The sequence below is a fragment of the Cyprinus carpio genome, chromosome B7 (assembly GCF_018340385.1).
Source record: "Cyprinus carpio isolate SPL01 chromosome B7, ASM1834038v1, whole genome shotgun sequence".
Taxonomy (NCBI): Eukaryota; Metazoa; Chordata; class Actinopteri; order Cypriniformes; family Cyprinidae; genus Cyprinus; species Cyprinus carpio.
Window position 1 is genome coordinate 5164081 of NC_056603.1, and position 27547 is coordinate 5191627.

The 27547-nt window shown below is 35.2% G+C and overlaps 1 protein-coding gene across 1 annotated transcript; it reads right to left on the reverse strand.

Moving 5' to 3' along the window:
- Positions 1 to 1106: 1106 nt before the first annotated feature.
- LOC122137783 (carcinoembryonic antigen-related cell adhesion molecule 5-like) lies at positions 1107 to 27228 on the reverse strand. Its single transcript, XM_042726717.1, has 9 exons — positions 27198 to 27228; positions 14451 to 14732; positions 6702 to 6983; positions 5565 to 5834; positions 3384 to 3641; positions 1752 to 1853; positions 1506 to 1586; positions 1271 to 1321; positions 1107 to 1187 (listed from the first exon to the last, which is right to left on the reverse strand). The coding sequence occupies exons 1-9, from the start codon at positions 27226 to 27228 to the stop codon at positions 1117 to 1119; spliced, it is 1428 nt and encodes a 475-aa protein (XP_042582651.1). The 3' UTR covers positions 1107 to 1116.
- Positions 27229 to 27547: the final 319 nt, after the last annotated feature.

The following is a 27547-nucleotide window of genomic DNA, read 5'->3' on the forward strand; positions in this document are numbered from 1 at the left end:
TGGTGCATTGTAACCCTTATTTTTTTTCTGATTAATATAGGTCCTTTACAAGTATCCTCTATCTTAAAGGGGGAGGTGTTATGGTGTAAGGGTGTGTGGGTTTTTTGCTTTTTGTTTTCTCTTGTGATTTCTTCTAGGTGATGGCGTAATGAACAACACCTGTTATAGATCGGGACATACGAATAAAAGTGCTTCTGAGACGTGGGTCGAGGCACGTGAGAAGTGACATCATTCCATGCACTTGATCGCGCGTTGTTTGTGGATCTGTCGTCAGTAGTTAAATTGATGTGTTAATTTTAAATGTAAACCCCTAGAATTATGTAATAAAAAATATTCTTCATTATACGTTTTTGGTTTGGTCTTCGTCGTTTTTGTTGCAGTTTTGAGCTGACCGTAACACTCACGCCCGATCAATTAATGTGGGACGTCCTGAAACATGACAGGAGAGAAAGAGAGAAAGAAACTGTGCTTTCTCTTTGTAGATCAGTTTAGTTACAGCATCAGAGAAGAATCAGAACATACTCCAAAAAAACACCTTTGACATGCACAGAACTGTCCAGAATATGGTTGTTCATTTTTTATTTATTTATTTTTTTATAACAAAAACAACAATCTAAGACTCAAAGTGTCTAAGTGTCTCCAGACTCACTGCTCTTCCCTGAAACACAACAACACACATCTGAACAACTCTAATAACTGATCATATGAGGACGCAGCGATGCCTCAAACCATAAAGAAACCACAGATTTATTGATTAATAAGTGTGAATATCATCTCCAGCCAAAATAATTACAATCAATCATTATAATTATTTTATTTTATTAGCAGGTTCTGTAAAATATTTAGGCTATATTATTATTTTAAACATTTTCACATGATCTGAAACCTGCTGATGACAACATTTCAGATCATCTCTTTATTTAGCTCTTTGTTTGTCCTCAGATTTCATTTCAATCAGAATATTATGAAGTCCAGCACCTATCATGAAAAAACAAGTTATTATATATAATAAAGAAATATGCACTTTAATTTATTTAATTAGAAAGTATTAATTTTTCTGACGATGATCATATTGTTCAGGTGAAGTTAAGAGAATTTATTTTAAACCTTTGTCCATCATCTTTTTTTCTTGTTTTTCTTGACAGTGATCTCTGAATATGTGACATCTGCCAATGGCTCCGGATCACCTTAAAAAAAAGCTTATATGATTTAATAAATGATATTTGTTGATTTTGAACGATATGTGTTTAAATAAGGTTTATGAATCAACCTTTGTCTCTCTTCTTCACTTCAGTCACAACGTCACAAATCTGATCAGAATCTGCTGGACAGCAAACAAGCATTTGACGATAAAAGGTGAAAAGTAAAACAGTGAAACAAAAATAGTTCAAAAATTTAAAGAATGCTGGTGTTCAAACATCATTGGGACTTTAATTGCAATGGAGACAATTTTGAAAATATCCACAGAAGACTATGACTTTAAATGATTAGTTAGTGAGGCTGACCAGACTGTAGAGGAGAGTTTTCTGGTTGAGATTCTGCAGATTGATTTGGGACTGATGTCTGGTTAATGTTACGCTGCTGATCTATAATAGAAACAGAGAGCATTATGGTCACTCAAGAGTATCTGCAGTCATTACACTGACTCTTTATGCTGATATTTAGATCTTCTCATGAGCCTTTATTCATAAACTGTATCTTTCATGTGTTTCTGTTCAGTTGTATTAATCATGTCATGAACTGCTCCACACCTTTGTTCTTCTTGTATCTCCACAGCAGCATCAGTGAGATGAAGATCAACAAGCAAACACTCGATCCCACAACCACAGCAGTGACCAGAAGAGAAGATGAAGCTGTGAGACAGGAGAACACACACATGCAGATCTGTTTGTGAGTGACATACTGTGTGATAAAATAACAAAGGTACATCAAATCACTCATTATTCCCAGACTTCTGACTTTACACTCATGTCCCTGTTGGATATAACACTAATTTCATCAGAAGGATGAGAAAGACCTCAGAATGATCACTAAAAATATCTAAAAAAAATGCCAAAGCAGCACAAACAATATATTAACAGCACACATGAAGTAACTGAAATAGTGTTCTCAGTTTGGCCTAATCCCAAATTATTTATGACTGTATACACTGTTACACTGAACTGAATGAAACAGTTAAGAATTATCCATCTATTCTTTTATTCAGTGGTTAATAAATAAATGTGTTCTGCATATGTTTCATGAATATGGCTCTGTAGTGGACACTCAAATGTGAGGCAGTGGACAGTCGCTGATGTCTGTTGCTGTCTGACAAAAAAAAAAAAAAAAGACCTCTCTGGACACATCTTGTGAAGGTAAATAAGTGAACAATTGCAGAGACACACCAGAAACCCTTCTTAAACATTCATTTATTTATAGTTTATTAACAGTTTTTTTTTTTCTTTTCTTTTATTATTTTCTGAGAAATCCTAGCCTTGCTCTGTTACATGATGATCTGCTGTGCTGGACTGTATCTGATAAATGAGGTAAGTCTGAGTTTGTGCATGTGTGTATACATATATAGTGTACACACACACATTACATACACTGTGTGTATTATTGTAATAGACATCGTGCAGTTAATTAGTCCACAACCATTAATCAATTCACTAATATGACAAAAAAAAATTGCCTGTGGTGTTCCTCATTTTTAAGATACTTTGAAAAAAGCCTGTGCTAAATGAATAAATGTAAATATTTTGTTATTTTATGTAAATCCCTCTTTTTTTCAATGAGCAGCGTACACAGAATCTCAGAGCAGCTGTGGTAATAACAGGAGACCCATCTGGTGAGAGCAGCACTGCAGACTTTCCTGATGCTGACGAACCTGCAGTCATGAGTTCATCTTACTATGAGTGCCTGTGTTCAGTTCAACATTATACAGAAAAGCAATTAAAAGTACACTAAAGTGCACTATTTTTCTGCTGTATCTGTTGAGCATCAGGAGGAGATTATGGACCATTTTCACAAGATTGATGATGCGTTTCAGCGGCCATCAGCGTCGTAAATCCTCACAATTTTTGTATATTTAAAAAAAAAAAAAAAAATGATGTATACATTTGTAACACTATACTTTGTATTATGTTACATTTGTATCAAATTACAAAAAACTACTAAGGCTAATGTGAGGGTGTTTCTAATGCAGCGTCTTTGGGAGGGATGCTAAATTTGACATTGTTCTCTCTTCTGACAGCTGTTAACAGTCTCTGACAATTTCTTTCCTTTGATTTAAAGTGGATTAGTGGTTCAGTTTTTACAGTGTATGACAGTATTTATCATGTTTTATAACAAACACATCAAGTTTTCTTCTGTTAAAAATGCATAGAAAGTAAGAGAGCTCTGACCTTTTACTGTAATCTTAACTGTATTACTGAACTCGCTGTAGTAGTTTCCTCGTTGTGCTCTGCACCAGTACTCTCCTTCATCAGAGACGCTCACAGACTCGATTGTTTTAGTTTCATCACCCGTGGATTCAGGGTTTGAGTCTTTTCTCCAGAGAATTGTCGATCCAGTTAACTGTCCCACATCACAGCTCAGAGTAACTCTGTCTCCAGTGAACACTGAACTCTGGGGTTTTACAGTCAGAGCCGGCTTCGGTTTATCTGTGAGTGTACAGTGATGCAGTGTTGAGTTCACTTTATTCATCACTCTTATTTATTCATTCTTTCATTTCCATAAAGAAAACTCTAACACTGTAAATTGGTTTAAACCATTTAAGTTCCAAAACTAATATTAACATTAATATTTACATCACATTATTAATGTGAACATTTTCCATTTTAGTCCACTAAACAAAGAATATTTCTTAATATAAATTAAACTAAACACTGCTGAAATACTTTGTGTATCTGGATCTGAATGAAATGAAATAATCAGTCATTAGCAATAGCACACACACATGAACATCACTGCATCAGAAACAAGTTTACACAGATCTCACTTTGTTCCTGAAATCAAGATTGGATTTTAAACGAATGAATAAAAGGGCCTCAGATATTATTAATAATTATGTAAATGTTTTAACAAAACTGTAGTTTATTGTTTTAACTCATATTTGTATTCTATTTAATTCATTAATAATAAATTAATAAACATGGAAGCTCAAATGTGTGACCTTCTGTCATTACAGTTTATGCATCATATTTGGTGCTAAATTAAATCTATTTAAATGTTTGTTAATCTATAAACAATACACACTGTTGTTATTCATACTATCAGATGTTTGAACTTCTGATTAATTTTTCTGGATTATGTTGTTTTCTCTTCTGTTTTAATGATTTATCTATAGTAATCAAGAGTATGTTTAATTATTTAAGTACTAAAACTTACACATTAACAATTTATTACAAATATATAACCCCCACACACACACACACCCCAGAAACTTTTCTTCTGGTAATATCAATCAATTTATCAATATTTCTACTTTAAATTGTGCAGGTTTTTTTTTTTTTTTTTAGCATTTAGGTTTAATTAATAATTAATTAATTATTACTCTTTTAATGTTAACTTTAACTTTGAATCATGGAGATATCACGGACGATGTGCTGGGTTTAGTGGTAGATTGCTGGCATAAAATAAAAATTAACATGAAATATTAACTACAGTCACTAGATGACTGCGATGATCACTCACTCGCTCATGTTCAGACATTACACAATCATTATTATATCAATAATACAAGAGACTCTTTGTGTAATAAAGTACTATTTTTGCAGTTATGTTACAATATCTAGACAAATTATGAATCAGAGAGGAATTATTTTGTCATTTGTTCACATGTTTATGTTGTCATTACACACATCTGTGTCTTCATGAACCACGAATGCAGAGTTTCACATTGTGAATGTTTTTAGTGCTGCCACTTCATTTATTTGTATTTGTTTTCTGATTTATGGCTGATTTAGTTACTTTATTTGACAAACCGAAAGTAAGTAAATTATATCTATTAATATTTAAATAAAATAAATAAATAAATAAAAATTAACAGTGAAGATCTGGGTGAATCTGTGAAGAAAGAAGATGGAGCTCTTTCAGTGAACTCGTCAGAAACATGATCTGATCGTCTGAGTTCTGTATTTGTGTGACACTGATGTTAAAGAGGAGAGATGTGGAGAGTGATGGTCTCATAGTGTGTGTATTTATTTATTTACTTTTACTTTTTCTCAACTTTAGATTTTTTTACAGTGTATTGAACTCTGTTGCTCAAGTCCTTTCTTATTCTGATTATAGTGAATATCACCTGTAAACACAGTGACAGTGACTAAAGTAAATATCAAAGATGTCGATGGAAAGCCTTGTCACAATTTACATGACATTATAATAAACCAGAACCTCCACAAAAACACACTCAAGATCTGCAGGACTGAATCTAAACAGAATAATGACAGAATAATGATTTATGAACTGATTCAGTCCTCTTATAAGAACAGATGCTGCTGCTACAGAAGAGTATATGAGAAGTGTTGATCCAAAAAAATATTGATTTAAATGATCATTAAACAGATGTGAACATGAACACTCACCTGATACAGTCAGTGTAACAGCAGCACTGATGTGTGATCTCTGTGAGTCTGATCTCTCTCCTCTACAGCTGTATTCAGCACTGTAATCAGCTGTGAAACTGATCTCTGCTGTTGTTGTTGTTGTGTATGGATTGTGAGTGTTTCCATCTTTAAACCAGCTGTATGTCCACTGAATGTCTCCTGCTCTCTGTATGTCACATGTGAGAGTGACTGTCTCTCCTCTGAACACACGCTCATCTGGACTCACCTTCACTACAGCTTTTGGTCTCTCTGTATTAATACACATATGAGTAAATATTGATAAAAACAGCATCACAGTATCATGATCACTATTATAAACCTATGAGAAAAATACTGCATTAAATTTAAGATCTTGTTTGCTTGTAGATTGTATTAATTACATCAAAACTGTTGGTAATTATTGGTTAAAGCTAAATAAAATATTGATATCCAGACTTCATTCATGTTCTTTTGTATTCACATATCACACTTATGGATTGTGTAATATTTACATAATTTAAGAGCGTATAAAGAGTGCTGAACGTGATGTGATCATGAGACAGATTGAATTGTTTGTTGTTGCATAAAGTGGTTTGTTTTTAATACCATAAAGCAGCAGGCAGAATACAGCACTCCAAAAATGGTAAAAATAGGGCACAATGTATTTTATTAATTTGAAGGAATTTTCTGTATTTATTTTTTTACCTGTACTTTGTATTTTACACTGCATTGTGTTGTGTTCTAGGGTTAACAGAAATGCTGTAAAATTATTGGATAATGTCCTGGAAGAAAATTACCAGTCTCTCTCTCTCTCTCTCTCTCTCTCTCTCTCTCTCTCTCTCTCTCTCTCTCTCTCTCTCTCTCTCTCTTTAATGATGTTAAACATATAAATATTGACAGTGAATCAAAACCTACTTCTGAGAAAAATACTGCATTCAATTAAAGATCTGGTTTGCTTGTAAGTTTGTGTTGATTACATTAAAAAACTTCCAATTATTTGTAAAAACTACACAAAACATTGCAATTTATACTTAGTCTACGTGTTTTATTTACAATATTCACATACTTTAAGAGTGTCATAAACTTTCAACATTAGTCAAATAAGCTTATTTAAGAGGAGAATGATATTAAACTCACCGATCACAGAGAGAGAAACAGCAGATCTTGATTGTGATGAGTTTGGTCTCTCATCTCTCCGTCCTCTACACCAGTACTGATCCTGATCAGATGTAATTACTCCTCTGATAGTGAGAGTGTCTCTGTTTACAGTGTAACGATCAGACGTCTGTAACATTACACTGTCTTTATACCACTCATATCTCCAGTCACTGTGAGTCTCAATCACACACTTCAGAGTGACTGTCTCTCCAGTGAATACAGGACTGTCTGGAGTCACAGTCAGTGTAGATCTGGGTAAATCTGTGAAGACAAAAACATAAGTGACAAACAGTTCAAAGAAAATTATTATATTTGATTTTACAGTACTATAGACTTATAGTATAGTTCAGTGCTTCCCAAACCTGTCCTGGAGGCCCCCCTGCCCTGCACATTTTATATGTCTCCCTAATCAGACACACCCAATTTAGTTCTTGCAGTCTCTACTAACGAGCTGATGAGTGGAATCAGGTTTGTTAGATAAGTTAGATAAGGGAGACATACAAGAAGTGCAGGACAGGGGGACCTCCAGGACAGGTTTGGGAAGCACTGGTATAGTTTATACATAGACTTTGTCATCTTTCATAACATGTATTGTGTTTTGTTTTTGTGGTGTGATTATTTTTCTGATGGGAGTGTTTTCTGGAGGCTCAGACAAACACCTCTGACACGTCATAGAAAGCAGAATGAAGCTCCTGCTGAAGGAGAGCTGAAGACCTCCAACTACAACCTCATATGAGGAGCAACTTCAGCAGACTATCTGAAGACTTCATCAACTCATTTCACATCATTATCTGTACGTCACTTCATTCTCTCTGACTTCAGGACAAAACTCATCTGTACTGAACTCTATCACTCAAGTCCATTTATATTCTCATGATAGTCATGAATATCACCTGTAACCATAGCGACAGTAAACTAGAATAAATATTAGTTAATAATATTAATAATACACTCATGTCATGTTTGGTTTGAAACAGATACTGATCTCACAATATGATACTCACATGATACTTCAAATAAAAATAGAGTAAAAATGGCAGGTTTTGTTTTTAATTAATAAATCAATGACTTATGATTAACAATTAACACAAAATAATGTTCACAGAAATGTTACATTTGGTGTTGCATCAGGAATGGACTTGAACAGGTTTTTCTCTCTCATGCAGAGAACAATAAAGACAAAAGAACAGAAAACATTCATGAATCTGCTTATTAAATACAGTTTTATATTAGAAAACATATGCTTTCACTCTGAATACATACATACAAAAGGTTTTAAATACTGTGTTTTATTAAATAAATATATTTTATTTAATTGATTAATAATACATTAATAAACATAAACATGAAAGCACAAATGTGTAACTTTCTGGGTTCATTATATTTTATGCACCTTTTTAATGCTAAACTAAATCTATTTAAACGTTTGGTTAATCTATAAACGATACACGCTGTTGTTATCATGATTCTGTCATGATTATAGTCTTCTGTTTAAGGACTTTTATGTTGAAGTATTTTCTGTTCCCATTGTTTCTGTGTTCACTTCCTGTGTTTAGTTCCTGTTTCTCGTTGCCTTGCCTACCTCATCTGTTTCCATAGTAACCCTCCTCTGTTACCATGGCGACTCATTGCCTACACCTGTCTCTTCTTGTCTGTATGATCTCCAGTGTTTCTCTTCTTTATTGTCTGCTCTTATACGGATGAATCGTGAGCATTAGTTTCAGTTCCTGTATTTGTTTGTCTTCATTGCTGGATTTACTTTTGTTGTCTTGTTTAAATGAGCTTTAAACTGCACTTGGATCCAACACTGTGTTTTACTGAAACAGAACAACAGACCCTCACAGATCCAGCAGTCACATTAATTCAGCTTCACCAAGAAACTCATTCACTCGAGGACCATCGAAGACTTGCTGGACGTTTCTGATCTAACTGACCTGCCTGACTCTGCTCTCATTGATTTCTTCTGTCATGGAATCAACAGCCGTTACAATCCACACTGATCTGTGATGATCCTCGAGGATCTCTGAGTGAGTTTCTACATTATTACACTCTTACGCTCTTTGTGTGACACTGATGTTAAAGAGGAGAGTGATGGTCTCTCTTTCGTCTGATTCACTGCAGGTTTAATGTGATTTAACATCAGATCATCTCAAACAATCATCAGACGAACAGTGAACAAGTGTTATTTTTATGTTTTTATATGTTATGATGAGAATTGCAGCAGCTTGTAGGTTCATGTAATAGAGTGAGGGTAACTAAATTCATTAATGGTACATTTATAATGCATCTTTATTGTGTGTTGATTGATATTTTAGTTCATGGTTTGTAAGTGCATCATTGTATCATGAGTTTAAGGTGCTCATCATTATTAACTCATTAATAACTCAAACACTAATAGCAGCTCATGTCTTGTTAATGTGTTATTTTGTCATGACTTTACTTCAGGCATATTATCATTAATTCACTGTTAACAAGCAAACACTCGATCCCACAACCACAGCAGTGACCAGAAGAGAAGATGAAGCTGTGAGACAGGAGAACACACACATGCAGATCTGATCGTGAGTCACATACTGTGTGATAAAATATCAAAAGTACATAAAATCACTCATTATTTCCAGACTTCTGACCTTACACTCATGTCCCTGCTGGATATAACACTAATTTCATCAGAAAGATAGCATTTATGTTTATGTATCTGGCACATTCTATAATAAACCTTGTTTTTCTAAAAGCAGGTGTGTTTAAACCCCCAAAAATGATAATTATTTTTTTCTTTTGTGCATCAGTGTATCATGTAGTGCCTGGTGATGTTAGTGTTTATCACAGTATTTACTCACCATTAACAGACAGATGTATTTGGTTACTCTCCTGTGATGAGTTTGGTCTCTCATCTCTCTGTCCTCTACACCAGTACTGATCCTGATCAGATGTAATTACTCCTCTGATAGTGAGAGTGTCTCTGTTTACAGTGTAACGATCAGACGTCTGTAACATTACACTGTCTTTATACCACTCATATCTCCAGTTACTGTGAGTCTCAATCACACACTTCAGAGTGACTGTCTCTCCAGTGAATACAGGACTGTCTGGAGTCACAGTCAGTGAAGATCTGGGTAGATCTGTGAAGAAAGAAGACGGAGCTCTTTCAGTGAACTCGTCAGAAACATGATCTGATCATCTGAGTTCCTGTATTTGTGTGACACTGATGTTAAAGAGGAGAGTGATGGTCTCATAGTGTGTGTATTTATTTATTTATTTATTTATTCATTCATTTATTTAATGAATTAATTACACTGATAGCTTTAAATATGAACTTTTATTTCCACAAGTAAAGGAATTAATCAGTAACCTGTTTCTTTGCCGGTTTTTTTTTGTTTGTTTGTTTTTTTTGGACAGTCTGAATTTTCTGTGAGTGTTGATGTTGCTGTCTTGTGTTTCACATTGTGAATGTTTTTGCTGACACTTCATTTATTTGTATTTGTTTTCTGATTTATGGCTGATTTAGTTACTTTATTTTAGAAAATGAAAGTAAGTAAATAAAATATATGTATGTATGTCTATATATATATATATATATATGTATATATATATATATATATATATATATATATATATATACACAGAGCTGGGTAGTAACAGATTACATGTAATCTGGATTACGTAATCAGATTCCAAATCTCAAGTACTTGTAATTAGAGTAAACTACTTTTTAAAATACTCGTAATCAGACTACAGTTACTTTTTTTATGGATTACATGATTACATATTATTTACACAATGGTAATAAATTGTTCACAATTAATTGATTCTCCTAAATGTCCTTTTTTTAACGTTTATATTTTTTCCTAATAAAACTGCCGCTTATATACGTTCGTGATTCTTCAAGTTTTTCCGGCGGAGAGGGGGAGGGGTGTCAGAATCGCGCTCAGAAGAAATCAGCAACATGATAATGGAAAATAGAGGGTAAAGCAGCCTTTAATCACTGGATGCACAGACATCATTTCATTTTTAAAGAAAGACACGGGAAAATGTCACTGTTCAGTGTAAGATCTGCCTACCACAGATTAATTTGCTGTCCACGGAAGTCTTTGACCAGGCAAAGTTATTGCTGGGAATTTCATGTTCTTTAATATATTTTTTGTAATGTTGATTTTTCTTCATTGTTACTACCTTATGCACTTCAAGGCCTCGTCCACACGGAGACGCATTTCGCTGTATATGCATACATTTTGTATAGTATAGGTGTTTCGTCCACACGGATCTGGCATTTTGGGAGAGTGAAACCGATATTTTTTAAACCGGGTCCCAGAGTGGATAAATTTGGAAATGCCGCCTTTGCATTTTCATGTGGACAGAAAATCCGTATATTTTCTGAAACGATGACGTCATCAGCCCACGTCTCGCCCCTAGTCAAACACTGCTACGTCACGTAAGAGCAACAAAAACATGAACAAACACTGAACAATTGTTTTTTTATTAACTAACATTAACACAAATTAATAAATGTATTGTTCCATGTTCGTTTGTATACCGAGCGCAAGGTTTATGTGCATAGTCCATGTCTTCTCCGTTCTTGTGTGTCTCTGTGGCAGAATTTCAGTGCCACATGCTGGTCTGGCATGTGTACTACATCGTTTTGTGTCTTTTCCTCATTAGTACTATGCACTTAAAATGTTTTGAGATGGATAGAAATGTCATTGCTGTGTGAATTTGTCTTTTTCAGAATGTATGTTTGGAATGTAGCTATTGTTTGATGTTTTTCATTGATACAGTCATATACACTTCTAGTGTTGTTTTTTTTTTTTTTTTTTTTTTTTTTTTTTTTATTTAATATTTGACCTATCAGGGATATTGCTGTTAATTTCATGTTTTTCAATATTGTTTTTTTGTAATGTAGCTGTTTTCTAAATTTACTTAATTCTAAGTAAATATGCTTTAAAATCATAAGATGTGATTTTTGTTTTATTCAGTGTTACTAGCAAACACTTACAGCAAGGTACATTAGTGTTAGAATTTTTTTAAGTATTAACTTTCCATACATTGCACTTGAAAAAGTGTTTTTTGGAATATATATATATATATATTTTTATCTGTCAAAATAGCACAAGATTAAAAAGTGAAGATCTGGGTAAATCTGTGAAGAAGGAAGGAAGATAATAAATAAATACAATAAAATAATACTAATATTAAAATAAATTTTCAGGGAAAATAAAAATAGTTTTACAAAACTATTGTTTATAAATTCTTTTAACTCATCTTTCATAACATGTATTGTGTTTTGTTTTTGTGGTGTGATTATTTTTCTGATGGGAGTGTTTTCTGGAGGCTCTGGCTCCGTCTCGTCCTCAGACAAACACCTCTGACTCGTCATAGAAAGCAGAATGAAGCTCCTGCTGAAGGAGAGCTGAAGACCTCCAACTACAACCTCATATGAGGAGCAACTGAACCTCAATCAACTTCAGCAGACTATCTGAAGACTTCATCAACTCATTTCACATCATTATCTGTACGTCACTTCATTCTCTCTGACTTCAGGACAAAACTCATCTGTACTGAACTCTATCACTCAAGTCCATTTCTATTCTCATGATAGTCATGAATATCATCTGTAACCATAGCGACAATAAACTACAATAAATATTAGTTAATAATATTTGTAATAATACACTCATGTCATGGTTTGGTTTGATACACGATACTGATCTCACAGTATGATACCAACATGATACTTAAAACAAAAATAGAGTAAAAATGGCAGGTTTTGTTTTTAATTAATACATCAATGACTTATGATTAACAATTAACACAAAATAATGTTCACAGAAATGTTAAATTTGGTGTTGCATCAGGAATGGACTTGAACAGGTTTTTCTCTCTCATGCAGAGAACAATAAAGACACCAGAACAGAAACATTCATGAATCTGCTTATTAAATACAGTTTTATATTAGAAACACATGCTTTCACTCTGAATACATACATATAAAATGTTTAAATACTGTGTTTTATTAAATAATATATTTTATTTAATTGATTAATAATAAATTAATAAACATAAACATGAAAGCACAAATGTGTGACTTTCTGGATTCATTATATTTTATGCATCTTTTTAATGCTAAATTAAATCTATTTACACGTTTGGTTAATCTATAAACGATACACGTTGTTTTTATCATGATTCTGTCATGATTATAGTCTTCTGTTTAAGGACTTTTATGTTGAAGTATTTTCTGTTCCCATTGTTTCTGTGTTCACTTCCTGTGTTTAGTTCCTGTTTCTCTTGTTGCCTTGCCTACCTCATCTGTTTCCATAGTAAGCCTCCTCTGTTACCATGGCGACTCATTGCCTACACCTGTCTCTTCTTGTCTGTATGATCTCCAGTGTTTCTCTTCTTTATTGTCTGCTCTTATACGGATGAAGCGTGAGCATTAGTTTCAGTTCCTGTATTTGTTTGTCTTGTTCATTGCTGGATTTAATTTTGTTGTCTTGTTTAAATGAGCTTTAAACTGCACTTGGATCCAACACTGTGTTTTACTGAAACAGAACAACAGACCCTCACAGATCCAGCAGTCACATTAATTCAGCTTCACCAAGAAACTCATTCACTCGAGGACCATCGAAGACTTGCTGGACGTTTCTGATCTAACTGACCTGCCTGACTCTGCTCTCATTGATTTCTTCTGTCATGGGAATCAACAGCCGTTACAATCCACACTGATCTGTGATGATCCTCGAGGATCTCTGAGTGAGTTTCTACATTATTACACTCTTACGCTCTTTGTGTGACACTGATGTTAAAGAGGAGACTGATGGTCTCTCTTTCGTCTGATTCACTGCAGGTTTAATGTGATTCAACATCAGATCATCTCAAACAATCATCAGACGAACAGTGAACAAGTGTTATTTTATCTTTTATATGTTATGATGAGAATCGCAGCAGCTTGTAGATTCATGTAATAGAGTGAGGGTAACTAAATTCATTAATTGTACATTTATAATGCATCTTTATTGTGTGTTGATTGATATTTTAGTTAATGGTTTGTAAGTGCATCATTGTATCATGACTTTAAGGTGCTCATCATTATTAACTCATTAATAACTCAAACACTAATAGCAGCTCATGTCTTGTTGATGTGTTATTTTGTCATGACTTTATTTCATGCATATTATCATTAATTCACTGTTAACTACTTACTAAATCCAGCTCATGATTTATTATAAACTTACTCTCAAATACACATGTACAGTCCAACAGAGAAAGAGAATAACACAAAACAGATTATGATCGTTTAAGATCAGTCATTAGTGTATTTAGTATTTTCTACATTTGATACGGAGGATCAGTTAAAATAATGATAAACTAATCCTGTGTCATCCAGTAATGTTTATGATGAATCTGCAGATGTCAATCATTTAAATTATGACAATATTAAATTGTTTTAGACAAAATATTTCCTATTCCTTTTAGTTAACCCCTAAACGTTGATGCATTAACTATCAAACATGTACTAACATGAAGTTAAGACTGTGTTCTTCATGAATCCATATGATTTCACTCATAGTTAAGATGCTCTTGATTGATTAATAATTTGCTCATGTCTTCACTAATCATGAGTTCATGTTGAAGTAAGTATTAATTCAAGTGTAAGTACATTATTATTCATGTACCTTTATTGTAGTGTTACCTAGAGAGAGTTCAGGAGGACAATGATATTCAACTCACCTTCCACAGAGAGATAAACAGTGTTTGAATATGATGAGATTGTTCCTTTATCTCTCTGTCCTCCACACCAGTACTGACCCTGATCAGATGTATTTACTCCTCTGATAGTGAGAGTGTCTCTGTTTACAGTGTAATGATCAGACGTCTGTAACATTGGATTGTTTGTGCTGTATTTAAACCACTCATATCTCCAGTCACTGTGAGTCTGAATCACACACTTCAGAGTGACTGTCTCTCCAGTGAATACAGGACTGTCTGGAGTCACAGTCAGTGAAGGTGAACCTGTGAACAGAAGAAAACAGACTCTGAACTAAACATCTGACTTAATGTAGCTGATAGTGATGTCATGATGATTAAAAATAGGCTCAGTGGTAGAGCATTGCGTTAGCAGCGCAAAAGGTTGTGGGTTTGATTCCAAGGGAACACACGTTAGGTCAAAAAATTGTGTTAGCCTGCATGCACTGTAAGTCGCTTTTAAGCATCTGCTAAATGCATAAATGTAAATGTATTAAAACATTATTGAACAGTTCCTGTTCTGGCGGTAGGTGGGACTGTTTTTCAGTCAGAGGTTTCAATAAAGCATCTACATTTAATTATTTAGCAGAAGTTTTAGTCCAAAGCCACTTACAAATGAGAACAACAAAAGAGCATCAATGTAAGAGATGTGACAAGTCCTGGTTACTCTAACAAGACAAGTCTAACTAGAAAACAAGGAGACAGAAGAGAAAAAAAAAAAAAAAAGAAAAAAAAAAAACGCTAGTGGTAGATTTTTTAAGTGCTCACGAGGCATACACACACACACACACACACACACACACACACACACACACATTGTAATTCTGACTATGGGTCACGAAGTCTACTACAGCTGTGCAGTTTTGGTATGTTTTTTGGTATTTAATTTTGCATAAATAGAATATCTTTTTGAATAGGTTTATCTTTTGATGTACATTCTGTCTTTCATTCATGGAGATAACATGGACAATGAGTCTGTGTTGGTTTAGTGGTAGATTGCTGCCATAAAATAAAATAACATGAAATTTCAACTATAGCCACTAGATGACTGCAATGATCACTCGATGACTCTTTTAGCTTTATGTTGAGATACTATTAAAAATGATTTTTATGATAAGAAAAACAAAATGAATCTCTGTCAAAGTTTTTGTCAATGTCCTTATGGACATTTAGTTTTTTTTTTTCTTTTTTTTCCTGTTGTCTTTGTTCTAGTTTCCTGCTCTCTTTACGTAGTTACACTGACAGTTCATTTGATCATCACACCTGTTCACCTTTTACTTCATTATCTGTGTAAACTTCAGTTCCTTTGTTTTCTCAGTTCATTGTCGGTTGTTGTTTGTGTTAAAGTGCACACTGTTACATGGATACCCTTTAAAAAAAAAACCTGTGTTGAAACCTTGAGACTGTGACAGAAGAGAACTTTATTTATTTATTTATTTATTTATTTATTTATTTATTTATTTATTTATTTATTTATCCACCCATCATTGGCATCTAAAATGACCCTGAACTGCACATTAGCCTTAATTACACAGTCATTAATTAGTTTACATTTTTCCAACAAACTAACATTTTAACCTATTTTTTTTTATTTATTTATTTTTTATCAGTGTTTTAGCAGCATGAGGAACTGCACAGACAAATGATTCTGAGAGAAGGTGAATAACAGCAAAATATAGACATAAATCATCAGCAAAGAGATAAATGTGGGATCCTCATATGATCCATGTAGACAAATAAAGTACTACAACACAATTCACATTTGTTTAATAAATCAAATACTGCAGTACAGCCACAGTACCTCGAGTGAGTCCAGCGTGGATGAAGGACATCAGCACTAAAAACAGAAGAAACACAGATATGAAGCATTTCCATTCATTCAACACAATGCAGATCACTGAAACATGTCTAGAGTTTTTGAACTGAAAGTGTTTTTCTGTGTTTTGAAGCTTATCATGAGAACTGATGGTGGAGATTCTCCATCATTTAACATCAACACACACAATGACGTCACAGGACTCATGAACCGATACGAGAGTCGATTCACTGATGGATTCACTGCTGCCCAGAGAAGCACTTTCACCCACAACATACAACACATGACCATATTCTCATCAACCAATGTGACGTCACACAGTCAAGTTCTGTCTCTTTAAGTGTTTTTTTCTTGTTTTGAGTTTTCTTTATTAATGAAACCTGAGCAATTTTCAATCTGGTTTCTGACTGCATCACAGCACAGAGACAGCGCTCATGAAGATAATCAATGATATTCAATTAAATACTGATTCTGGTAAAATATCAGTGCTGGTAAACTCAATCTCAGTGCTGTGTTTACAGAGCCGATCCTAGACTTCTGGAGCCCTCGCTCCCAAACTCCTTAACCTTTTCTTTCAGAGCAGATTCACTGTCAAAACAACAGTTTATATATATATGTCAGTTATACATTAATTTCAGTTCAAACTCTAGTAATCAGTAATTGCACTGGCTACCAATAGCTGCTCGCATAAAATTCAAGGCATTAATGTTTGCATACAAAATCACCACTGACTCTGCACCCCTTTACCTGAATTCATTACTTCAGAGTTATGTGCTTCTAGAAGCTTGTGTTCTGCAAGTGGACATCGCTTGATTGTGCATCCCAAAGAAGCACACTTCACTTTATCGGACTTCTAAATTAAATGTTCCCTCCTGGTGGAATGACCTGCCCAACTCAATCTTAGCCATCTTCAAGAATTGGCTTAAAACACATCTCTTCCATCTTTATTTGACCCTCTAACTTTTGCACTCACTATTCTAATTCTATTAAAAAAAAAAAAAAAAAAATAAAATCTAACTACCTTTCTATTTTTTTGTATTCAATATTCTTTTCATTTTATTATACAATTATAAAAAAGACCTCTAACACTAGCTTGCTCTATTCTTTTTCTATTCTATCGGTTTTTCTTTTTATTTATTATATTATTTAAAAGCCCTTGCTACGTATACTGTGTTTAGGCTCACTGAGACTTGTTATAGCACTTATATATCATTGCTCTTTTGTTGATTTTGATTGCTTCCATTGTCCTCATTTGTAAGTCACTTTGGATAAAAGCATCTGCTAAATGACTAAATGTAAATGTAAACTATTGATCGATTGATTGTGGCACTATACATACATTGTGAATTATTAAAAAGAACTTATTTATTAAATATAAATTCATAAATACATTGGGGTGGGGTCAGTACCAGCACTTATTTTTTCCACTTCATGCACTGGTTGGAGAGGAAAGAGATGCGGCTTGTATCGGTGTAGTCTATAGATACTGTGGAAAATTAGTGTAAATGTAATGTAATACAAAAAAGGAATAAAATGACAAACAATATGGCAAATACAACAGATAAAAATATACAAATAAAATAAACAATTTAGCCTATAATAGCCTATTATACAGAGATTGATTAAAGTAATCAAATGTACAAATATGTCACTGCATAGACTTCACCATATAAATTTAATATAAATTAATTCATAAAGTTATGAACAATATTGAATGAAGAGGAGTGATTAATTCTCTTCTTTTCTTTAGTTGTTTGATTAACAGATGATGACAGACAGCGTCAGGTTTATACAGCAGGAAGCTGTCACAGATCTCATATACTGACTAGCTTTCAATTACTTTATAAAATGTTAATGTTTATTTAAGACATAACTGACTGTGTTTAGTGAAAACTCAGCAAGACAGACATTTTGACTCAAAGTAGCCTATATTTGTCCATGTTTCACTCCGTCTTGAATCGCGTTCACGGAAAGCGCTTGAGAAACTGCAGCTCAGTGCTCTGAACTCATTTTTTAGTATCGAGCAAGAACGCAGGAGACTGTATACGACATTCATGATTTCATAACCACTGACCAAAATCAAAAACAAAACTGAAATTAAATCATCTTTGAGAGGAAGGGGGCTCCTGGTGTTTCGGGGCCCTACACAACATGTGATCTTTGTGTATAGGATCGGCTCTGTGTTTTTGACTCTGTCCATCATAATGTACTTCTAGAGAGACTGGAAAGGGTTTCTGGGATGGTCCTCAAATGGTTCAAGTCAGAAGGGAGAGGTTATTATGTGACTATATGAGAGCATAAGTCTAAGCATCAATGCATTGATGAAACTAACAGTTAGATATGCCAGTTACTGAAACAAAGAGAAACCTGAAGTCACTGCATTTAGAAACAAAGATGAAGTGTTCAAGGTGAATGCATATCTTAACTCAAGAACCAAACAACAAGAAATCAAGGCAAGAATCTTGATGTGATTCTGGAGTCAGATCCTAGTTTCAGTCATCATGTCAAAGAAAAGAGTAAAAAGTAATACTGTTTTCTATAATATATTGAGATTTGTGATTTTTGTTTTTTTTCTAGTCTTGGATTAGATAGTTTATGATTTATCAGCAGCAGGGTGGACTATTGTAATTAACTCCTGACCGTCCTTCCCAAGAAGACCATTAGACAGCTGCAGCTCATCCAGATTCTGACTAGAACCAGAAAATCTGACACCAGTCCTCTGGTCTTTATGCTTCCAGTGACATTTAGGATTGATTTTAAAGTATTATTACTCGTTTATAAATCACTCAATGGCCGACGACCTCAATACATTGCAGATATGCTCACTGAATATAAGCCTAACTGACCTCAGATCATCAGGATCAAGTCAGCAGAAATAGCAAGGGTTCACTCCAAACAAGAAGAGATCAGATGAGCTAAAACAGTAGCCACATTTACATCCAGACTCAAAACACATCTGTCCAGCTGTTCATTTACTGAATGAGCTCTGTGCTGCGTCCCAGTCATTGAACTGTATTATATATGTATCCTCGTTTTAAACGCATATTGAGAGCAGCTGAGAAGATCATTGGTGTCTCTCTCCCCTCCCTCCAGGACATTTACGGAGCCCATCTCACTCGCAAAGCCCTCTGCATCGCAGGTGATCCCACACACCCGTCACACAGCTTCTTCAGTCTGCTGCCATCAGGGAGGAGACTGCGGAGTCTCCAGGCCAGGACCAGCAGACTGAAGGACAGCTTCATTCACCAGGCTGTCAGGAAGATGAACTCACTCCCCAAACTTGCTACCCCTTCCCTCTTCTGCCCCAGGCACCACTGAACTATGAACCCCCCCCCCCTCCTCCTTTTCTTTTATTGTAGTGATTATTTTAATTGTAATAATTATTTTATGTAAAGCACTTTAAATTACCACTGTGTAGGCTATGAAATATACTATATAAATTAACTTTCCTTGCCTTTATACACTAAACAAAATTATAAACGCAACACTTTTGTTTTTGCCCCCATTCTTCATGAGCTGAACTCAAAGATTAATACTTTTTCTATGTACACAAAAGACCTATTTCTCTCAAAATATTGTTCACAAATCTGTCTAAATCTGTGTTAGTGTCATGATCATTAGCTGGAGTGCCCATAAACTCCAATAGAGGGCACTCCACTCAGGATTTTTGTGTCCATCCCCTTTTTTCAAACTCCATTTCCCATCATGCCTCATTGCTTCTTCTTCTTCTTTTTAATGTTTAATGGCGGTTGGCATCCCTGCCTCATTCCTGGGACTGATTGCACACACACACACCTGCAGCTAATACACACACACACATATATAAGCAGCACAATCACTCCCAGTCTTTGCAAAGTCTTTTTCTAGTTCTGTCTAGCATTTCTGAGCGGTTTCCTAGTGTTTGTTCCTTCCGTGTTTTGACTTTGGATTGTTTATACCGACTGTGATTCTCTGCTGCGTGCCCCGACCTCTGCCTGGTACTGGTATTGATTTTGGATACCCCCTGACATACCTGACGCTGTTCTCTGATCTCTGCCTGTTTGACCATTCTTGACAATAAAGTACTGCATATGGATCCGAACGTCTCTGACTCCATGTTACAGTTAGTGAGCACTTCTCCTTTGCCGAGATAATGAGCTCATGAAGAATGGGGGCAAAAACAAAAGTGTTGTGTTTATAATTTTGTTCAGTGTATATATATATAAAACACATGTCAGTCTGTTGTGTGTCCCATTTGTGTTTTGCTTTTTTCCCTGTGACCCAGTTTTGCCTGTGTTCTGATTAGTTTATTCATCTCACCTGTTGTTTCAATTATCCTCATTTGTGTCTGTTACTTAAAGGGGTCATCGGATGCCCATTTTCCACAAGTTGGTATGATTCTTTTGTTAGAATTTCTCAATGGTAGTGTAAAAACACCCATTTTTAAAATGAAAGTAACGTTAATCCTCTGCATCTTCAGCGGCTCAGATGTCGTGAGTAAATGATGACTGCTATGTTCATTATTAGATCCAACAACAAAACACCTCAATCTCTTAATCGGAGACATTCTTGTCTTCCCCTGCACCGGAGTCGACACAATGACGGACAGCTCACAGCTCACTCAGGGCGGGTCTAAGGTTAGATGGTCTTGTCAATCAACTTTGTGAAGTAAATAAAAGACCATTTACCCTTCATCTTCCTGCATGTACTCTCAACACTGACCTGTGTGCGTGCGTGCATGTGTGTGTGAGAGAGTGTTTGTGAGTGTGTGTGTGACTGTGGGGGTGTGCGTGCATGCGTGTGTGTGTGTGAGAGAGAGAGAGAGAGAGAGAGAGAGAGAGAGAGTGTGGGTCTGTGGGTGTGTGTGCGTGGGGAGGAGGGTGTATCAGTGTGTGAGTGTGTGTGTGAGAGAACACAAGGAGAGTGTATCAATGTGTGTGTATGTGCATATATATATATATATATACTAGCAAACACACATTACAAGCAAATAAACATTAATGTGATCATTGTTACACACTACTGATGCTTCACTGACTACAAACCACATCAGGTCAAAGTGTTTGAGAAACACACATCTTCACTTCCTGTTTGAGGTTGCCATCAAACATAACTGTGACATAGTAGCCAAAGAAATTTGAAGACTTTAGGTGTTTTACATTAAGTATATTTTAAATGAACAAAACCAGTTCAGTTAAAGTGAATCAGAAAGGGAACCAGCTGCAACTGACATCAGTGCTTTTGCTCTTCACAATGTAAATGGACTCAATCAAACTAAAAAAAAAAAAAAAAAAAAACACCAAAAAAAAAGATGTGGTCTGAGTAAGTTTCATTTCTAGATCCTTTAGCAGGTCTGAGATCATTTGAGGTGTTACTCAAATAAACTATGTGTGAAAACACCCTTAAACCATTAAACCAATTCAAAACAAGAAATGTACCTCAAGTAGTGTTTCCCCATCAAAACATTTCACAAAATAATGTTATGAAACAATAAATATGTTGTTCATTATGAATGCCAAGATTGTTAAGCATTAGTGCATTGAAAATGTTTTCAAGCAGTACCTCATTCAATTAATAATGGGTCTTTCAATTCAATTTACCATTATTTGTTTTATTTTTCAAGAAATATATATTTTTTTCTCATTCAAAAATTGATAAATATAAATATTTTTCATTAAGAGCTCAACTAAGACATTTGTTTTGACGAATGTAAAATATCTAGGTTAAGTTAAATTAATTCATATATTTGTGTACAAATATTATTGAGTTTATCTCCTAAAACTTAACTCTACACTTCATATAATATGATAACACAGTACTGGATTATGTGAAACATGCCAAGTAAAGGAAACAGTTGATCATGTGTTGTTACTCTGTCCTAGGTATGAACAGGAAAGGAATGAACTACAAAGAGAATTACAGAACTTAGGATGCAATGAATTTTCAAGCTGAAACATATTAAACACAAAATAAGGATCTGGTAAAATAATAAAGACAATTTTAAAATTCATCAAGAATAGTGTACTTAAGAATATAATATAGTTAACATAATATACACCCAGACTGAAATCACTTCACACTCCAGCACAGGAGGTGGCAGTATGCACCTAAAAGCTGGTATGCGACCCGCCAATAAAGCTACAGAAGAAGAAGAAGTTTATCTCCTGACCACACCCCCACACTGCTGCTGCGAGTCTGTTAACGTCACCGTGATTGTGTGTTATTTCAAGGAGCTGTGGATGAGAAGGTGTTAACTTTGTTTTAGATAAGTTAGCTCTATGGGTGCTCTTTTCCGTTATTTACCTTTTATCGCTCTTTCTTTTACTGGAGATACTGTTTGTACAAAAATATCAACTTTATTCAACAATTCCTCTCCTCTGTGTCTCTCCAAATCAGCGTAGCACCATTTTGGCAATTCTGAGCAGTATGCAGGCGGTGCAAGCTCTTCTGTGTCAGCAACGCCACAAGGATACATTTTTTACGTGTATTTACTCTTTGGTTTGAAAGCAAACAACGCATCGGTGCAGCACTGCTGGCACAGAAGAGCGTACGCCACCTGCGTACTGCTCAGAATTACCAAAATGGTGCTATGCTGATTTGGAGACACAGAGGAGAGGAATTGTTGAATAAAAGTTGTTACTTTTGTTTTCTTCATGTACAAAAAGTATTCTCGTTGCTTCATAACGTTACGGTTGAATCACTGATGAGAGATGGACTATTCTGATGATGCTTTTCATACTTTCCTGGACCTTGACACTGTTATTTATTTGGTAGTCTATGGGACAGTCTCAAGCCTCCCTGTTTTCATCCAAAATATCTTAAATTGTGTTCCGAAGATGAACGAAGCTTTTACAGGTTTGGAATGACATGAGGGTAAGTGATTAATGACAACATTTTCATCTTGCGGTGGAGTAACCCTTTAATCAAAATCCCATTAAAAAAAACCCATTGACTCTGAGATGATGGAACCGGATCGCTTCCGGGTTTTTGCCTACAAAGTGACATCATAGCTCCACCACTCTATAGCGGGATGCCTTTGTCCATATAAGGGATTTCCTGCAGGTCATAAGTTATTTTCTTGTACTGGGCCATTTTGGACTTTCTGCACAATATCGTTCTCATTTTTTGTGTATGTTTTATGTATTTTCTGCATGAGAGTGTTTTGTGGTCGGTAGTGTGCATTTCGTCTTGTTTTGTGTATGAATAAATCATACATAGACCATCTTGTTTATAAGCCAATGTGCTCACACATCCAAAGCACGCACACAGAAAAAGTGATTTTGAATGCATCTGATTGACAGTTAAATCATGGTTAATCTATCAGCCAGATGCAAGTAAAATGCATGCGGTCTTATTTCAATGTTGTTGTTAATATTGTTATTTTAGCTTCGTACATTTAGTTTAACTGCACTGTTAAAGAGGGAGATTTTTACCATTAAACTGAACTATGTGTGTGTATTTTAGACACTTACATTGTTCTTGCTCCATCCATGCAATAACTGTGTCCTTCTATCAACCGAGTTTCTATTTATTTATACTGCTGTGTAATATCATTTAACATCAAATCATAGCTCACATTCACTAAAATACTGAAACGCTAATGATGCTGATTCAAAACGACAATGCAGGTGATTGACAGTCAAAGCAATGTGTTACATGCCTCCCCTGACTAGGGTCAGGGGTGGCTGAAACAAGAAAATTTATGAACGAAGCCAGGAAAAAACATCAACTTTTCTACCGGCCACCTGGAGATCTTATCTCACTCCACAGAAATCACACAGACTTGTCACAGTCTAGAAAACTGATTTATTTAAAAGTCCAAAAAAACAGTACTAAGCACAGTGCAAAATAAAGCTTCAGGAGGGGACCAGGCCAAAACAACAAACAAAACAGATCTAACTTACAAAAGGGGTACTTTCTTTTTTATTTTACAAACTAAAAATAATTACTCCTTGGGACGTAACAATAGCGTGGTTTGAACGGCCCGCCTCCGCTGCTGAACTGGGAGTTTTGATTGGTTTTGCACCCGAGTCAGACCTGTCTGTTATTGGCTGAAGCACAGGGCTCTACCCCAGCAGTCTGTTTTAGCAGTTTTTTACCTTTGGTTCATCAAAAGTTGACCGAACTGTCCCAGACTTGTGCATTACTGCCACCTATCTCTCAAATGTACCATTGACACTCTATCTTCAATATCAATTAGGAGTGAAAGTGAAAGTTATGACATTTGTCAAGTATGGTAACCCATACTCGGAATTGGTGCTCTGCATTTAACCCATCCAAGTGCACACACACAGCAGTGAGAAGTGAACACACCGTGAACATTCACCCGGAGCAGTGGGCAGCTATATCCAGCGCCTGGGGAGCAACTGGGGGTTCAGTGCCTTGCTCAAGGGCACTTCAGCCATGGGTACTGAGGGTGGAAGAGAGCGCTGTTCATTAACTCCCTCCCACCTACAACTCCTGCCAGCACCGAGACTCGAATCTGCAACCTTTGGGTTACAAGTCCAAATCTCTAACCGTTAGGCCACAGCTGCCCCCACTGGTCCACTTGAGAGATAGGTGGCAGGAATGCACTTATAAGTCTGCGATCTGCCGTAAAGCAAGAAGAAGAAGAAGAAGAAGACGTCACACGCCAGCTGTTGAGAATGTGCTCAGGACAGTTCAAATACAAAAAACAGATGAATATACTTCTGTTCTATCTGGGTTCAGAGTCCTCTTAACGACTGTCTTGTTTTGGAAGGAAGAAGAAATGGAAGAGATGCTTTGTAAGTGTAAGAATGACCCTCATAACTGTGAAAAGAGAGCACAGCTATATAAACATTACCCCCCTGTTTCACAGACAAGGCTTAAGGCTAGTCCCAGACTCAAATTCATGTTCAAACTGTCTTAGCTGAAAATATCTTGTACTGAAACATCTTAAAATATGTCAGTGCCATTGTCGTGTCTCAAGATGTACACCAGTAAAGTTCTTAAGGCATTTTTATAAAAGTTATTTAAGTATCCTGATTTAACTAAGGCCTAGTCCTGGCTTCAGCTAAGCCCTGTCTGTGAAACCCTGTTTCTTTGTTCAAACATGGAAGTTATACAAGAACGGAACAATTTTATTGTTCACATCAGGCATGTACATACATTTAAATCACTTTATGCACTAAAAACATAAACTTATGCCACCTTCACAGCAGAACTCCAGATCAGCTGTATGTCATGTGGGTTAACTGAGACCTGTTCTGAGGAGGCATCACTTTATTGACTGGCACACTGCACAATTAAATATAAACCCTTAGTCAGATGCCCTTATGTTGAGTTTTGCTCTTGTGTTTGCTCTTCACAGAAAAGTTGTCAATGACAAGCCTGACATCACCCAGATGGTATTTCAAAGATCAGCTCTTTTTACAGTAAACCAGGTTCGTATAAGTGCATTCATCCCATGTTGTAATTGCCATAATTACAAGATTCCAATTTGGAAGAAGCATTCATGTCCTTGTAGAACTCATAATTATCATTTGTAATCTGGGAATTTTCTGAGAGCTTCTACTTGTATCACGTGACTGTACCTGACTGCTGCAGATTAATTTAGGCACTGATAGTGTTTCCATAGAAACGCACAGTTTCTGGTCCAAGGACATGAACAGCTCCAAGCAGAACACAGTGTGAACGCAGCATATGATCTTGAGTATTTGACAACAGCATTATCTATCTGACTTGATAATGTCTTTATCGATCTGTTTCTTCCTCTGTTAGGATGCAGCTGACAAGACAGACTCCAGTAAGAGTCCTCAGCGTTGATCAAGTCCACAAGTAAACCCATCTAGAGTGGAAATCAACGGAAGAAAACTTTGTAATGGATGAACCGACCAATCTAATGGTCCTTTATTTGTTTGCTTTTTTCTTAATTTTCTAGTTTAACAAATTGGAAAAATAAAACCAATTATATAGATTTAACTTGGAAAAAGAATATATTTGTCTATGAAAACTATTTTATAATAAACTGCCACAAAGTGTAATTTTCTAGTTGAAGAAAGACAATTAATTTAAATTCTATTTGTGATCTAAACCTATATATATATATATATTAGATCAAAAATAGAATTTATATTAATTGACCTTCTTCAACTAGAAAATTACACTTTGTGGCAGTTTTTATAAAATAGTTTTCATAGACGTAGAAAATATCGTTTAGGCCATGTTATTTATTTTTCATTGGCTCAAGTTAGGCTCAATAGTTATAGATGTGAATCATTAACTTATTTTTTTTTTTTTTAATTGGATGAATGAAAACATTTTTACAGTGTAGAACATGTTCATATGTTAATGTGATGAACTACAGCTGTGTTGTTTTTTTTTTTTTTTGCTGACAATGTGAAAACTGACTTCACACATCTGCAAAAAATGTCACCAAGACAAACTAATTAAAGATAACTGAAAAAAACAGAAGTTAAATATTTTCCCCCCCTTCTTCTTCTTCTTTTTTTGGCAGATGTCACGTGTTTGATATATTGTGTTTAATGCAATGAAATTTAATCATTTTTAAGTATGATTTTTGGACCACTATATGGATAATTCATTTTCAATAAGAGGGGCAGAAAGAATGAAAAGTGATCGAGAAACTATTTAAAGATACAATACCATACAACACCAAACTCATATTAACACAAATACATCTGACTGAACTGAACTGCTGAAAATAAGAAGAAAGAGTATCACATCATAAACAGCAAAAGCACATGTCCACAGAGCCTCCATCTTTCACAAGCAGCACAGATAAATGCATGTTCTCTGAAACTCTGTATCTGATCCACACGTAACATATCATCACATTAATCTGAACAATAAAGAATTCATAGAGCCTCCTACACACAATCATTAATTTATCTTCAGCTGAATACTGTTAATAACAGAAAAACTGAAGATAGAGTAGAATATAATGAAATACTCACAGAGCATGAGAGGCAGTGCACTGGACCCCATACTGACACATTAACAGACTGTTTTAACCATAGACAGTAAAAGAAATGGACACAGCGACCCCATTGGAACTCAATTGAGACAAGTGAAGCCCGTTTTTAGCGATTTTTAGAACTTCCGTTTCTGACGCGCAGACTCAAACTAAGCTTGATGACGTCAGCAACCTGTCTGACAGATGTAAACCTTCTAGTAGCTGTGCGTGCAAACTGCCATCGTTAATCTTGCAGAGACGGCGAGTTTGAGCGGGGGGGAGTTCTTTGGCCTGAGTGAGCAGGAGTAAGTATTCCGATTAATTATTTTGTATGGTATTTTAAAATGTAAC

What these genes read in the sequence shown, in the direction of transcription:
- LOC122137783 (XM_042726717.1), bottom strand. Translation starts at nt 27,228, where the DNA reads ATGGGGTCCAGTGCACTGCCTCTCATGCTCT. An exon ending in TGTTTCTCTCTCTGTGATCG is followed by an intron (nt 5,835 to 6,701) that starts GTGAGTTTAATA and finishes GTATTAATACAG; the next exon opens with AGAGACCAAAAGCTGTAGTG. An exon ending in GAGATACAAGAAGAACAAAG is followed by an intron (nt 1,587 to 1,751) that starts GTGTGGAGCAGT and finishes TTTCTATTATAG; the next exon opens with ATCAGCAGCGTAACATTAAC.